The sequence below is a fragment of the Phacochoerus africanus genome, chromosome 2 (assembly GCF_016906955.1).
Source record: "Phacochoerus africanus isolate WHEZ1 chromosome 2, ROS_Pafr_v1, whole genome shotgun sequence".
In the NCBI taxonomy this organism is placed as follows: Eukaryota; Metazoa; Chordata; class Mammalia; order Artiodactyla; family Suidae; genus Phacochoerus; species Phacochoerus africanus.
The window spans coordinates 276,662,510-276,677,429 of record NC_062545.1 but is presented as its reverse complement, the minus strand read 5'-3'; the positions used below and the strand labels follow the sequence as shown (position 1 = coordinate 276,677,429).

At 59.1% G+C, this 14,920-nt stretch overlaps 1 protein-coding gene across 4 annotated transcripts in view; it reads right to left on the bottom strand.

The window, feature by feature from the left end:
* Positions 1-127: 127 nt before the first annotated feature.
* Positions 128-14,920, bottom strand: part of ADAMTS13 (ADAM metallopeptidase with thrombospondin type 1 motif 13) — a 34,294-nt gene continuing 19,501 nt past the window's right edge. For all 4 annotated transcript variants that reach the window (XM_047768828.1, XM_047768825.1, XM_047768826.1 and 1 more), the window contains 14 exons: positions 14,375-14,510; positions 14,165-14,294; positions 13,272-13,454; positions 12,139-12,319; positions 11,365-11,485; positions 10,451-10,580; positions 10,159-10,338; positions 9,268-9,450; positions 5,087-5,291; positions 4,042-4,333; positions 3,391-3,537; positions 2,920-3,096; positions 1,219-1,403; positions 128-588 (listed from right to left, as the gene is read on the bottom strand). In XM_047768828.1, coding sequence (XP_047624784.1) covers positions 424-588; positions 1,219-1,403; positions 2,920-3,096; positions 3,391-3,537; positions 4,042-4,333; positions 5,087-5,291; positions 9,268-9,450; positions 10,159-10,338; positions 10,451-10,580; positions 11,365-11,485; positions 12,139-12,319; positions 13,272-13,454; positions 14,165-14,294; positions 14,375-14,510 — 2,415 coding nt within the window. In that variant the 3' untranslated portion in view covers positions 128-423. The remainder of the gene's footprint in view (positions 589-1,218; positions 1,404-2,919; positions 3,097-3,390; positions 3,538-4,041; positions 4,334-5,086; positions 5,292-9,267; positions 9,451-10,158; positions 10,339-10,450; positions 10,581-11,364; positions 11,486-12,138; positions 12,320-13,271; positions 13,455-14,164; positions 14,295-14,374; positions 14,511-14,920) is intronic.

Sequence of the window (14,920 nt, the reverse complement as noted above, 5' to 3'; positions counted from 1 at the left end):
GGGCGGCCAGGGGTTTGCTCAGATGTGGACTAGGTCTGGAGCCCAGCCGCGGCCAGGGAATCCCCGCCCTGCCATGGGGGTGGGTTTTCTAGCCACACTTGGACAGGTTAAGTAAGGAAAACGCCACTCAGACCGCACCTTCTGTTTATTGGTACCGAGGGCCTGGGGGCTGCCTTTCTGGAGCCCCCCCTCCCACCCCGCAGCATTTTGCACGTTGGAGGAGGCCATAAAGGAAATACTTAAGATTGGAGGGAATTCGAATTGGAAAGGGCTCAGACACCAGAGTTACCCCTCCAGGGCTGGCCAGGCACCTAACAGGGGATGATCACAGATGTCGGGCTCCTCCCCTTCCTTCCAGGACTGTGCCCACTGGTCAACTGTGGGATGGGCTTTTGGAGGGCGCTAAGGCAGGGCACTGCTGGGCTAATGAGCTCCTTTCTGGAGGGTCCAGTACTGGCCCCGCAGGCTGGTGTGGGCGTCCAGGAAGCCCTGACTAAACTCCATCTCTGCCTGGCTGCCCTCTGACTCCCAGTAGAGCGTCTGCTGCCCATGAAATGCCGTTGTCCTCAGGCTGTGGATGTCCCGGATCTGGGAGGAACACACACGACAATTAGCTATAGCAATCAGGAGCCCTTAATGAACCAGGTATCATCCATCCAGGGTCACATTTAATCCTCACACAACAGCCCTACCAGGAAGACACTATCATTCTACCTAGGAAGCTGAGGCTCAGAGAAGGTGTCTTCTTCCCCCAAAGACACACAGCCAGGATGCCAGCCTTGGAGTCTGAGCCCAGATTTGTCTGGTTCCAGAGACCAGGCTGCCTCCTGCAGGGAGCTGATACCTTCCAGAGGCCAGTTCTCCCAGAACATAGGAAACCAGGGGCGGGGTCAGGGGCGAGGCCAGGGGGAGGGCTGGGCCCACTGTTCTAGTAAAATTATAATGGGGTCTTGAAAGATGCTTCAGTCCTGGGTGAACTGGCAGTCTACGTCAGAAAAGGTACTTTCTATTTCACCCCAGTAGGGAGCTCAATAAACATTTGCTGGTGAATAAGTGGAAGAATCTCTCATTCTCTCACTAGTGATTTTGAAGGTTCTCGTCTGAAGGAAAGTCAGTGGGTCCTCTAGCCCAGCCCCCTCAGTCCTTGTCCCCAGGGATGCCTGTCCAGACTCATAGCAAAAGTCAGCCCATTCCTGTCCCCACCCAGGTAAGCCTCACCAAGACGTAGCTGGCATCGGTGCCATCGGTTCCGGTGGCCGCGTCCGTGACCAGGGCGTGGATGGCGATGCGGGCCCGGGGAGCCACGCTAATGAAGATGCGGCAGCCCCCCACGTGCCTTCCATCTGGGCTCGTTGATGGGCTCACGATTTCACCCCTGGGTCCAAAGAGCTGCATGTCACACTCTGCAGGGGAGAGCAGGAGGACAGACTGGGTGTAGGCTCCTTCAGGGACATGGGGGCCGGGCAGAGGCCAGGACAGCTCATAGCCTGGGAGCAGTGGGGGGAGGGCGCCGTGTGCCCTGTGACCAAGATCCGGGCTCCCAGGTCGCAGGTGGAACCTCTGAACAGCAAAGCAGCCATCAAAGTATCCCCACGAGCTACAGGTCTGCTCCAGCCTGGATTCGTCGCCACCTCAGAACACCGTCAGACTTTTCTGCCTGTTTAAGCGTTGGCCAGCTAAGGATTAAACCTACCGCCTGGACCAGACCCCACCACCATCCCACGACTATGTGACTCAACCCACGAGCCCTGCCCTATAAAACTTAACTCTCCCTAAATGATGGGGGGGGGGGGCTGCGTTCTCCTTTCTCAGTGCTCCGGGCCAGCTCTCTGGTCCATAAAACCTGCCTGGGACCCCACTGCTCCAGTGGACTGTCATGTCGTCTCTCCTGGGCGCTCACACCAGGCACAAGTCCCCTCTGAACCCCACTGTTCCACCTCCCGGCTGGGTGGTGGCCCTGGGTGAAGGCTGTAACCGCTCTGACCTCCAGCCCCCTCTTCTGGAAAGTGAGGGAACAGCAGCGCACGCTGGGCGGGTCGGTTTTTAAGAGGACTCAACAGAGCCACTAGTGCAGAAGTGCTTCGCCCTGAACCTGGTGCAGCCACGATAGCCCCTCCTGCCCACGCCTGCTGGGCCTTCCTCGACGCCCACTCCTGAGCGTGGGGAGGCTGACAGGTGAGGGCGACAGGCAGGCAGCTGGTGCCTGTGCTCCACGCAGAGGGGCGGGGAGTGGGACGTCAACTCTCTGCAGAGGAAGAAGCCCCCCAAGGCCTCTCTTCTCACCTGAGACCTGGCGAGGGTTGGGGGGAAGAAACCTCTCGAACTACTGGGGCAGCCCCCTTCAGCCAGGTTGGACTGTCAGAGGAGGGCAAGCCCCCTGAAGCAACCTAGAAGGCTACCCGTGGGGCCGCGGGCGAGTGGAGGTCTTGGGCGGGGGGGGGGTCACTATCCTCCGCATGCGCGGTGTGCGAGCACGCACATGCCCCACTCTGGGGGGGGGGGCAAGAGGCCGGTGCCCTGGGCGGGGCTGGGGAAGGCGGTTCAAGGGAGGACTGTAAAGGCTCTGGAAGGACCGGAGCCAGAGGGTGGGGCCATGGTGGCCTGAGGGAGGGAGTGAGGATGTGGCCGGAGTTCCGTGCCCACCCATCTCGCCACAGGGCCCCGGAGAGGAAGGGACAGAGCATATCCCGCCCCCGCCCCCCCCCCCGCCCCTTTTCCTGAGCGCAGGCGCAGGGGCGGAGGCGTAGGCAATAGGGGGCGGCGGGGGTGGGGGGCCGTTTCCAGGAAGGCACTGCTTTTCATGGTCAGTCTGCTCAGCTCCCTGTCTGCCTCGCCTGGCCACCGACCCTTCGGAACTGGCCCCGTTGGCAGCAGCTCCCCCCAGCCAGCCTCTGGGGACGCGGGGCAGGCTCGCTGTACCTCGGTGGAAGGTTCCAGGGGCAGGCTGGCTTGAATATCGCAGCAGCACCCCGCCTCCCGGCTGCACGAGACGCTGCCTCACCACCAGCGTGTTGGCTTTGGTGCTGAAAGTCATGCCAGACAGTCTCTCGCACTTCTTCCTCCATGTGAGCCTGCCCCAAAGCAGCAGCATCTCCCCTGGGAAAATGGGGGTGCAGTGAGGATCCGCCCCCGCCACCCCTACAGGTCAGCAGCTCAGGGGTCTGGGGTCAACTGAGCTGAGTTCAAGTCCTGACCCTCCCACTTACTGGCTAAGTGATGCTAAGTAACGGCTCTCCTAGCCTCAGTATCCTCATCTGTGAAATGGGCAGTCACACCCGTCGTGAGATGGCTGTGATGGTTACAAGTGGGGACGCACTTAGAGGCCCCCCCCATGGGGCGCCCTGGAGTCATGCTCGCTGGCAACAGCTGCTCACATGGCCCTGGACGTACCAGCGCTGCAGTTGAGGGAGCTCTCAAGGACTCGCAGAGTCACCACCTCCCCCAGGGGCCGCCCGATGACTACTGCACAGTCAGCCTGTTCCGGGCCTCGCATGTCAATGGTTCCTGTCGGTTCAAGGTACTGCTGGCCACAGGCACCTGGAAAGGGTGCGGGAGGGCAGGTGAGCAAGAGTGTCCCCCCAGCAAGGCAGTGTGGGGGGCTTTCCAAGCTGGGCAAGAAGAATTCAAGGCTGGGGTGGCTAGGGGGTCCTCCTATAGCCCCCCCCAGACCCTGCCGGAAGCCTCAGGCAAGGAGAAGGCTGCGTGGGTCCCAGCATCATCACCTAAGGCACAGAGCCGCCCCTGATGCTCCAGCAAGAGGGAGGCGGTGTGGACAGTGGGTCACAGAGGCCAGGATTCCGACTCTGTGAAACCTTCAAGCTACCTTCCCATGATGAAATCAAAGTGACCAGGCAGTCTCCCCATGAGGAAGAGGGCCTGCCCCGAGCCCAGCCCCACGCATCCCAGCATCCCGAGAGCCGCAGCCACTCTCAGAAGACCCCCGGGAGGAGTACATCCCAGATCTCCCAGGGATCGGTGCCTCGGCCCACCCCCCCTCAAAGCCAGCCACCCGCCCGGACAGAAAGGAGGGAGAAGCATAACTGGACTCCGCTGGGCCCTCCTGGGGATGCAGGGAGAGGAGGCGGTCCCCACGCTGGGGCCACGCCGGGGAAGCACCAGCAGTGGCAGCTGTGGTCTGGCTGGGAGCAGTGGCTTCCTCGAGAGATGCGGGGCTGGGCGTCCTTTGGCCTGCACAGGGCCCGGCCCAGCAGCCCTGCACGGTCACTGGCTTGGGCAAGTGCTGGCAGAAGACGGCTGGCACAGGCACCTGGCCCTGGGGTCCGAGGCAGGCGTCGTGCCGGCGCTGGATGCCATCCCCACAGGAAACAGAACACTGCCAGGGAAGAGGGGAGGGAGATGGGGCTGGCCCTGCCACAGGGTGACAAGGACAGCGGTGACCACAGGCCAGGCAGGATCTGATATAATCTTTGCACAACATGGGAGGCAGGCAGTGTGTCCATTCTACAGGCGAGGAGACTGAGGTTCAGAGATGTCACCTTGCAAGGGTCACAGAGGGAAGAGGAGCAGGGGTTCCAGCCCGGGTCTGACTGTCGCCCTCAAGCCTCTCTGCCCTCCAGACCTGGAGCAGGGACCAGGCAGCGTGGCTTCCTCCTCCTGCCCTCTGGCACTCACTGCAGCCCGGTGTCCGCCCTCCTGCCCTCCTGCTCTCCTGCCCATCACTGCCCTGTCTGAGCATCCTCTCCCCCAACCCAGATGCCCAGGCGACAGCGGCTGTCTGCTCTGCCTCTTCTCCCCTCCACACTGTGAGCGAACCCCCTCTGGGGGGACCCAGCTCTATTTACCTGTGTCTCCCCAGTGCCTTGGGAGGTGCTGGGTGTGGGGTGGCATTGGCCGGTCTGGGTGGGGTTACCTGTGCTCCATCTCTGGGGGCTTCAGGCCCCAGGACCTCTTAAGGCTTAGCTGCCCCCCAGTTCTGTCTTTTACCCCAAGATGCCCTGACTGCCCCCTCAACAGACCCAACTCTCCCCCTCCTTTCTGGGAATCACAATGACCCAAAGCCTCCCATGGTTCCCATGTGGGAGGATGCCCCAAGGATGCTCTTGCCAGGCCCAGCGGCCGCGCTTACCTGCATCCAGGCGCCGACATGCCACCGGAAGGCGCAGTCGGCAACGACACAGGGGATGCTGGCCTGCGGCCGCACCAGACCCACACAAGCCGCCCCATCCACCTCCGTGTCCTGGCCTTGGTCCAGCTGCACACAGGCTACCGAGCGTGTGGCAGTGCCCAGACCACAGCTGGCCGAACACGGGCCAAGGGATGTGACTTTCCACCTGCGGGAGGAGAAGACCCCAGAGAGAGGCTGAGTATCCCGCAAGATGGCACTGCTCCCTCAGGCTCCTCGGACGGCCAGCCAGGATGGGTTCCAGGGCCACTGAGACCCAGCAGGACGGCCCCTGAACCCCTCCTGTCTGGTCACAGGGCTCACTGGTGAGGGAGAGGCTCCCCCTTTCGTCCCCTCTGTCACAGAACACCGTGGACACCTGGCTGCTTGCTGGTCCACACAACAGGGAAGGGACGTGGGAGCGATGCCCTGGGATGAGGGGTAACAGAGCTCTGTATCGGTTAGTCAGTCAACTAGCAATAATCATCACAATAGACTAATAATAATGGCCCACGTGTTTCAGAGCCAGGCCCGGACCCGGGCAGGCTGCACCAGGCCTGGAGTCCCAACCACTACATGATGCAGCCCTCATGGCCCTGAGATGCCCCCTCTCAAATGCGTGCCTTCTACGGGCCTGGTGCCATCGCAGAGGCTGGGATACAGCCATGAGCCAGACCAAGTCTCCCCTGCCCGCTCCCTGGAGCATCTGTGCTCCTCCACCTCAGCACCTGTGACCTGTGGGGGCGGGTGGGTATCTCTACAGGGTGAAAAGTCCAGGTGCGCCCCTGGCCTCGACCTGCTAGCTGCCCACCACCCCCAACTGTGACAATTGAAACATCTCCAGACATTGCCACCTGTCCCCTGAGGGGACAGAATTGCCTGTGTCAGAAAGCACTGCCCTAGAAGGAAGAGAGAGGTAATGAGCAGAGAAATAAATGCTAGGCAGTGGCTGTAAAACAGAAAGCAGAGCCGAGAGCCTTGGGGTGGGACATGTGTGCCACCGGGAGCTCAGGGGGGACCCCACCTCTCCATCCCAGAGCTTCAAGCAGAGCCTAGGAAGGAACATCCAGAGGAGACACATTCAGGCAGCGGGAAGGTAGGTGCATACCCTGGAATCTTCTAGAACGTCAGAGACCAGGGTGGCTCTGGAGACATTGGGAGGGTAACCAGAGCTCCCGGGTGTGCAAAATTCCCATAAAAGTCCCAGGTTATCTCAAGGAAAATAAATGGGGTGCACATTTGAGCATAAGCGAAGAAATCAAGAGATACGGGTAGGGATGGCAAAGGGACCACAGAGCTACAGTGTCCAAAATGATTTGATGTGTCAGAAAGGGAAATCAGGGAAACAATCCCATTTACCATGGCATCAAAAAGAATGAAATACTTAGGAATAAACCTACCTAGTGAGACAGAAGATCTGTACTCTGAAAACTATAAGACTGATGAAAGAAATTAAAGATGACACAAACAGATAGAAAGACATACATGCTCGTGGACTGGAAGAATCAATATCGTCAAAATGACTATACTACCAAAGGCCATCTACAGATGCAATGCAATCCCTATCAAATTACCAAGGACATTTTTCACAGAGCTAGAAGAAAATATTTTAAAGTTTACTTGCAAGTACAAAAGATCCAGAATAGCCAAAGCCGTCCTGAGAAAGCAAAATGAAGCTGGAGGAATCAGGCTGTCTGGCTTCAGACTATACTACAAAGCTAGAGTCATCAAAACTGTATGGTACTGGCACAAAGACAGAAATATAGATCAGTGGAACAGGATAGAAAGTCCAGACTTAAACCCATGCACCTACAGCCAACTAGTCTATGACAAAGAAGGCAAGAATATACAATGGAAAAAAGACAGCCTGTTCAGTAAGTGGTGCTGGGAAAACTGCACAACCACATGGAGAAGAATGAAATTAGAACACTTCCTGATACCATACACAAAAATAAACTCAAAATGGATTAAAGATCTAAATATAAGACCAGATACTATAAAACTCTTAGAGGAAAACTTAGGCCAAACACTCTCTGACATAAACCACAGCAACATCTTCTCAGATCCACCTCCTAGAGAAATGACAATAAAAACAAAAATAAACAAATGGGACTTAGTTAAACTTAAAAGTTTCTGCACGGCAAAGGAAACCCTAAACTAAACAAAAAGAGGACCCCACAGAATGGGAGAAAATATTTGCCAATGAAGCAACTGACAAGGAATTAATCTCCAAAATTTATAAACACTTCTTGCAGCTCCATACCAAAAAAACAACCCCATCCAAAAATGGGCAGGAGATCTAAACAGAGAATTCTCCAAAGAAGACATGCGGATGGCCAAAACACACACGAAAGGATGTTCAACATCGCTCATCATTAGAGACATGCAAACCAGATCCGCTATGAGGTCCCACCCTGCACCAGCCAGAATGGCCATCATCCAAAAGTCTACAAACAAGAAGTGCTGGAGCGGGTGTGGAGAAAAAAGAACCCTATGACACTGTGGGTGGGATTGTAAACTGGTGCAACCACTGTGGAAAACAGTATGGAGAGTCCTCAGAAAACTCAACATAGAACTGCCATTGGATCCAGCAATCCCACTCCTGGGCATCTATCCAGAGAAAACCACGACTCGCAAAGACACATGTACTCCCATGTTCATTGCAGCACTATTTGCAGAAGCCAAGACATGGAAACAACCTAAATGTCCATCGACAGAGGCGTGGATCAAGAAGAGGTGGTGCATATACACAATGGAATATTACTCAGCCATTAAAAGGAATGAAATACTGGCATTTTTAGCAACATGGATGGACCTAAAAATTATCATGCTAAGTGAAGTCAGTCAGACAGTGAGATACCAACATCAAATCTTTCACTAACATATGGAATCTAAAAGAAGGACAGACTGAACTTCTTTGCAGAACAGATACTGACTCACAGACTTTGAAAAATGTATGGTTTCCAAAGGAAACCGGTTGGGCAGTGGGGGGATGTGCTGGGGGTTTGGGTTGGAGATGCTATAGAATTTGGTGGTGATGATTGCTGTATGACTATAAATGTAATTGAGTAATAAAAAATGCTATATAAAAATAAAATAAAATCTACCGGAATGAAACAAAAGTGATTTGATGGGGAGGGAATGATTTGAATGGGAGGGGGGACAAAAAAAACAAAAACAAAACAGCAGACCTGGTAAAAAGCCTTGACACAGACCCAACACCCAGGAGAATTTCGGGTGTGATGAAGGGGTGCCTGGGGAGCTACAGCCTATGCTGCTGCTAATGATGGGGAAAATCTAGTTTGCTCCCCTACTTTGCAGCAGACCCCAGAAAGCACAGGCAATTAAAGGTTCTCATGTAAATGATGTCTCATCCGTAAGGTGTATTTCTTTAAAACCCAGGTAACGTAGGCAGGACACATGGCAATATGGTGGTTAAATCTGTTAAATCTCCAGGTGGGACAGGGGTGATTGGTTTTGGGGGTTGTTTTGTTTTTTGTTTTGGCTGCACCCGAGGCCAAACCCGAGGAAGTTCCCAGGCCGGGGATGGGGTCTGGGTCACAGCTGCAACTTACACCACAACACTGGGTCCTTGACCTGCTGCAGGGGCCAGGGATCAAACCCACACCCCCACAGAGACAACACGGGATCTTAACCCGCTGCCCCACAGCGGGAACTCCGGGACACGTGTGGTTATGTTTTTTTCTGGACGTTTACTGGGTGATACAGAAAAGCATTCTCCCCTATTTAAAATGCAGAATTACAAAGAAAGCTCGGAGAACCATGAACAAGGCAGCTGACTGCTTGCCCTTCCCCACTGAGCCAAGATCCCTCTCCGGACCCCATTGGTTTGGGCCGCTCTGTCCCTTGTGGCTTTGGCAGGGCCATGCCCCAGCTAGGCTGCCCTCAGCCTCCACTCAGAAGCTGCCTCCTCTACCGGGAAGACCCCCAGCCCTCCCCACACCCACACCTCCATTAAAACCCACAGCACTGCCTGGGTTTTGCTGGGACGTCACTGGGCACCACCTGCCGGGTAGTCCTGTTACCCGTGCCACTGCCCGGCCCTTTACCCCCCACAGCCCTAGCCCAGCGTGGACACACACGAGGAGCTCAGGCTGACCACTGTGCCTCTGGGGGCTGCTGACCTGGGCGGGCAGGGCTCCGGGCTGCAGGCCTCCTGCTGCTCTGGGCGAGGCAGCCCCTCGCACTGGGTATCCGGCAGGATCTCCTCGTCCTTGTCCTCTCCGTGGGCCCGGGCACAATACAGGATCCTCTGCACCACGCCCCCGCCACAGCTCACGCTGCAGGCCGCCAGCTTGTACCGCCACCTGGGGCAAACTGGAGTCAGGGGGTCCCCAGGAGCGGGGCTTCCCCTTACTTCCCCGGCCTGAGAAGGAAGGGTCTGGAAAGGTTCTCTCAGGGTGGAGGGGGTCGCTGTTACATCTCCACTGAGGGCCTCAGGGCGGTGGACAGAGACTGCGCAGAAGACTCCATTCTACAGAAGGGGAAGCTGAGGCCTGATGTGTCCACAAGGCCCTGGGGGCAGGGGCAGGGCCCCGGAGGGAAGCTGCAAAGACGTCTGTCTCCAATGGGAGTCCCAGCCGCCCGCCACTGGACCTGCCCCTGCCGGGACGCCAAGGCTCCCTGCTGCTGCTGGCCACGCGGCATCAACAGCATCCATTAAACGATACGTGTCCCCCCCTTGATCATATTTATCACCCGTGGCCCCCAGCATCTGCTCCAGGAGGGCAGGGGAGCTTGTCCACCTCGTTCTCTGCTGGGTCCCCTGGTGCCAGGCCAGTGGGTGCCCAGTGAAGAGCAGGTGAGGAAGAAAGGGACCATCCACCACATGAGGCCACAGCGTCTCTGATCCTGCGTGAGGCACGTCACAGCCGCTAACACCCCCCACAGCCTTCGGGGCACCAGCGGGACCCACTCCAGAGGGTGAGGATGCCAGGGGTCAGGAGCCGGAGGTGATGGTGCCACTTCCAAGGACGCCCGCCTGGGACCCCCTGTCTCCTTGGGAAGAGGCCCACCTGGCAGGGCAGGGCTCGGGGCTGCAGTCCTCAAAGGGCCTGGGCCGGGGCAGCGGCCAGCACTTGGCGTGAGGCAGGGGGACAAGGCGGCCGCGGTCCATCCGCACACAGCGAACAGCCAGCGGCACCTGCCCACCTCCGCAGGTCACCGGGCACGGGGCCAGGGCTCGGGTCTCCCACCTGCGGGAGGGAAAGGCCAGTGCGCTCGAGGGAGCCACACCCAGGGTCCGACTCCTTCCTCCCTGGGGGCCCAGACTGCTGCCCCTCTGCACAGCCTCCCTCCGCGACTCACCATGCCGGGCACGGGGCAGCCTGGCAGACCTCCTGCCGCCTTCCAGGCCTGGCTGCCGGGTCACACATCTCTTCCTGGACTGGGGTCCCGAGGGCAGAGTCCACGCACATGAAATACAGCTCCATCAGGCCTGCCGGGGGGTAGGAGGGACCGCGTGCCCCAAGAAGAGGGCTCAGCCAGGACCACGGGTGCCGGGCTCTCTGGAGAGCCCTAGCAGAGGAGGCCCGCGTGGGTTCGAGTCTTGGTTCTGCCACTCACAGCCGAGTGACCTTGCACGAGTGACTTAACTTCTCTGAGCCTCAGGTTTTTCCTCTAATGGTGCCACCCTTGGAGGGATTTTATAAGGTTGTTTTTTGTGGGATTTTTTTTTTTTTTGTCTTTTTAGGGCCACACCTGTAACATACAGAAGATCCCAGGCTAGGGGTCAAATTGGAGCTCCAGCTGCTGGCCACAGCCACAGCCACAGCCACACCAGATCCAAGCCGCATCTGCAACCTACACCACAGCTCATGGCAACACCAGCTCCTTCACCCACTGAGCGAGGCCCGGGATTGAACCTGCATCCTTCACAGATACTAGTCAGGTTTGTTACCGCTGAGACACAATGGGAACTCCCAAGAACACTGTGTATCTTAAAACTCACTTTGTTTCTCTGGTTTGGCCGCCAGGAAGCTCAGAGCTAAGTTTGGGGCCCATCTTAGACCTTAAGAACGTGCTCTTAGGTGCCAATTTGGCCACTTTGATGACAATTTCCTATCTTCCAGCCAATCAATGAGCACATTCATTTGGCTTGACCATACTTGGCCCCAAGCTCCTTGCATTTAAAGGCATGTTCTGATGCAGCTGGATATTCCGGAAGCCGCCTCATATGGTTTTTAGAGTTAGTGGGCGCTTAGGAGAGCGGGGGGCCTCACCTTGACCACAGGAGACGGAGCACGGCCCCGTGAGGGGAGTCCACACGTGTGCGGCCTGAACCTCCAGCCTGGCACTGCCCTCTGGGGACACAGCCTCTTCGCCTGGAGACTGGGCCTCCAGCTGCGGGGCCACAAACAAGCTGGTGGGTCTGGGCTTCCTGCCTCCAGCCCCCCGGGCACCTGGCTCTCCACCCCCTCCCACCCTAGCCTGTGCAGGAGAGAATATCAGTGTCACCAGCTCCCCAGAGGCTGCCCGGCCCCGCTGCCCCTTTCCCGGGAGCCTTGCTTTCTGGCCCCCAGCGGATGCCCTCGCCGCACGCCCTGCCTCGGCCTCTGCAGCCACGTGAGCAGTCACCGTGTGGCGGGGGTGACTGAGCGGGGGGTTCAGGAGCCAGGTTTGCAGGCATGCTTGGCCCTGAAAGCCCCACCAGCTCCCGAGGGCCCCGGTTGGCCAGCACCCTTGTCTGAAGCAAGCCCACCCAGCCTGAGCCCATGGACGCCGGCAGGAGCGTGGCCGCGTTTCTCCACGTAGCAGAGAACCGACAGCAGCTACCAGGGTCTGGAGTCCTGGGCCTGCGAGCCTTCGGGAAGGAGCCTTCCTAGAAGCCCTGACTCTAAGTCCATCCTCTGACCCAGGGAACCCCAAGGACCGCAGCCCTGAAGATGGGCAGTCTTCCGGCTCCGGCCAGGAGGCCAGTGGGAACCAGTGCTCCCCGTTCTCCTGGCCAGAAAAGGACCCACAAGCCCCAGCCCTCTGGTGCCCAGGACACTCACATGGCCCCAGCCTGGAGGACATGTCACCTCGATACACGGCTCTAGGGCAGATGGCTTCTGGTCTGTGGGGCAGGGCCCAGCAGTGGCCAGCGCCCCCATGCCCTCTGCCCCCTGCACACACGTCACATTCTGCACGGCCAGTTCTGCTCCACAGGCTGACGGGCAGGTGTCCGATGTCTCTCTGAGGATGGCACGGGATCGCCATCAGGCCTTGCCCGTGCCATCGAGCTGCTGGAGCAGCCCGGCTCCCGGGGCAGGGAGGCAGTGAGCCTACTCCCCAATATCCAAGAGCCCAAAGAGGAGTCCCCACAAAGAGGCCAAGACCAGGGGCCCTTCCCTGAAGACTGGGGAGCTGCCACTGGCCCCTGACTTGACACCCAGGGTGCAGGGACACAAGCCCCAACCCACCAGCCTCCCAGAAGCAGAGGCGGGGCCCCCGACCAGCCAAGGGCGTTGCTCCACACAACCTAGAGGGTGCCAAGGAACAAGTGCCAGGCACAATCAGATCACCAGGTTGGGGAAAGTCAATGCGTCCCCTGTGCCACCGCTGAGAGGTGGTGGCTGCTTAGAGTGCTGTGTTAAGGAGTCTGCGGCAGGATCAGCCCTCAGCAGAAAAGAGTGGTGACTGGCTGTGACATGTGCCACGGATGCAAGGTGGTGGAAGGTGCCCAGAGCCGTGTATGGACCGCCAGTGACCTAGGCCCACCCCCACCCCCCACCAGACAGGTAACAAAACGGGCCCAGAGAGGGAGGGGACTTGCTCAGGTCACCCAAGTCAGTGGCCAATTGGAACGGCAAGTTTCTGCCAGCTAGGGCACAGTGGGGGGACAATATGGTGACATGACAATAGCAATGACAACGTGACATTTATGGCTTTACCTTCGTGTCCTCACAGACCCTCCACGAGGAAGTGCCAAGGGAAATAGCCAACCCAGGGCCTCCTGGGTAGCTGGTAATTTGGAAGCTGACACTCCCCTGCAGCGGGGGCGGGGGTGGGAAGGGTGGGGAGGTGCAGCCAGAGGCCTTGGGAAGCGGGGACACTCAGAAGGGGCTCAGCACAGGGCCAAGCCCTGCTGGGGAGACCCTGCCTGGATCTGGCCTTGGGGGGGACCCGGCCCCACCCTGGGGCTCACCTCGTGGGGCAGGGCTGTGAGTTGCAGGTCTCCACAGCCGCCGGTTGCTGGGCCAGCGCTCTGCACCGCGAGCGGGGCAACGTCCTTAGGAGGCCACCCTGGGCCTCCACACAGCGCACCGCCCGCTCCTGCAGGCCTCCCCCGCAGGAAGCGCTGCACGGGCCGAAGTCTCCAACTGCCCAGCTGAGGAGAGGAGCAGAGCATGGGGCCTGGCCAGGACGCAGCCCAGGATGCGGCCCGGGCTGGCCCAGGACTCGGGCGCAGGGCAGGAGGCCAGCTGATCTGCAAGGTGACTCATGTCCCTGCTCTGGGCTGGACCCCTGCTCTGGGCTGCAGCGCCCCAACCTTCAGCTCTCCAGGCCCCAAGCTGCACCCGAGCCTGAGGACATCTGTATAAAAGTGTCCCAGGAGTTCCCTGGTGGCTCAGCAGGTTAAGGACCTGGCATTATCACTGCTATGGCTCGGGTGGCAGCCATGACACAAGTTCAATCCCTGGCCCAGAAACCTCTGCTTGCTGCGGGCACGGCCAAAAAACTTAAAACTGCCCCTGCCCTGCACCCAACAGACAGCCTTGTCCCTCGTGTTCCGTTCTTGCCAGCAGCACCCGCCAGCTCCCTGATCTCCCCCACCCTCCCCCACAGGGCGATCATCTCCATCGTGCGGGGAACTGCCCGCAGACAAGGTACAGTGGGTGCAGGTCATACCAGGCTGACACTGTCACTCGTGTCTGCCTGTCTCACTGTCCTCACCTCCTACACGGGGACAATGACAGAATCCACCCCACAGGGAAATCTCCAGAACTGGAGGAGAACACTGTTGGCCCAGGCCATGCTAGAGGGCCCACGAGCCAGGAGAGAGCCCAGCGGCCCTGGTGAGCCCGCTACGACACTCACAACGGGGGGCAGGGAGCAGGGGTGCAGGACTCGGACCACGCCGCCGGCCGCCGGCTCCCTGCACACAGGGCAGCCTCCACCCATGCATTCCGGGCCTGGTCCCAACAGCTGTAGGTCACCTGACGCAGCCCTGGGAGGGAAGAGGGAGGCTAGGCCACCTCCAGGCAGGGGGCAAACCGGGCTCCGGGCCAGCCCTGCCCCGGGCCTCACCTGCCCCACAGCTCACCGAGCAGGCCCCCCGCACAGGAGCCCACGCCCAGGCCTGCTGCTGCTCAGGCTGGAAGTAGGTGAAGGTGATGTCTGGGCGGGCGAGGCGGCCGTACTCCTGGCCGTAGCGCCTGTAAACCTGCACGAGACACACGGAGAGGGCCACTGTCACAGCCACCTCCCCGGGAGGCCTTCAGCTGTTCTGCCCTCCATGCCCTGGCTCCTTTCCCTCAGCAAGCAATCACCTGCCCCCATGCCACACTCTGGGGACAGCACAGCAACCAGGACACTGTCCCAGGCTCCAGGAGCTCACGGTGGGATGGGGTCAGGTGGGTTGGTGGTGACAGATGGTGACAAAGTACATGGAAGTTTCGGGGATCGGGGAGCACAGAGAAGGGCCCCTAGGGTGGGGGGGCAGGTCAGGAGGGCCTCCTGGGGGAGGCGGGGAGGCCGGTGAAGGGGACGTTCCAGCAGCCAAGAGTCTGGGCCCGGCCTGGGGTGAGACCAGCACAGCACGGGGGCAGGAAGGGGGTTGGACAGGGGTCTGGG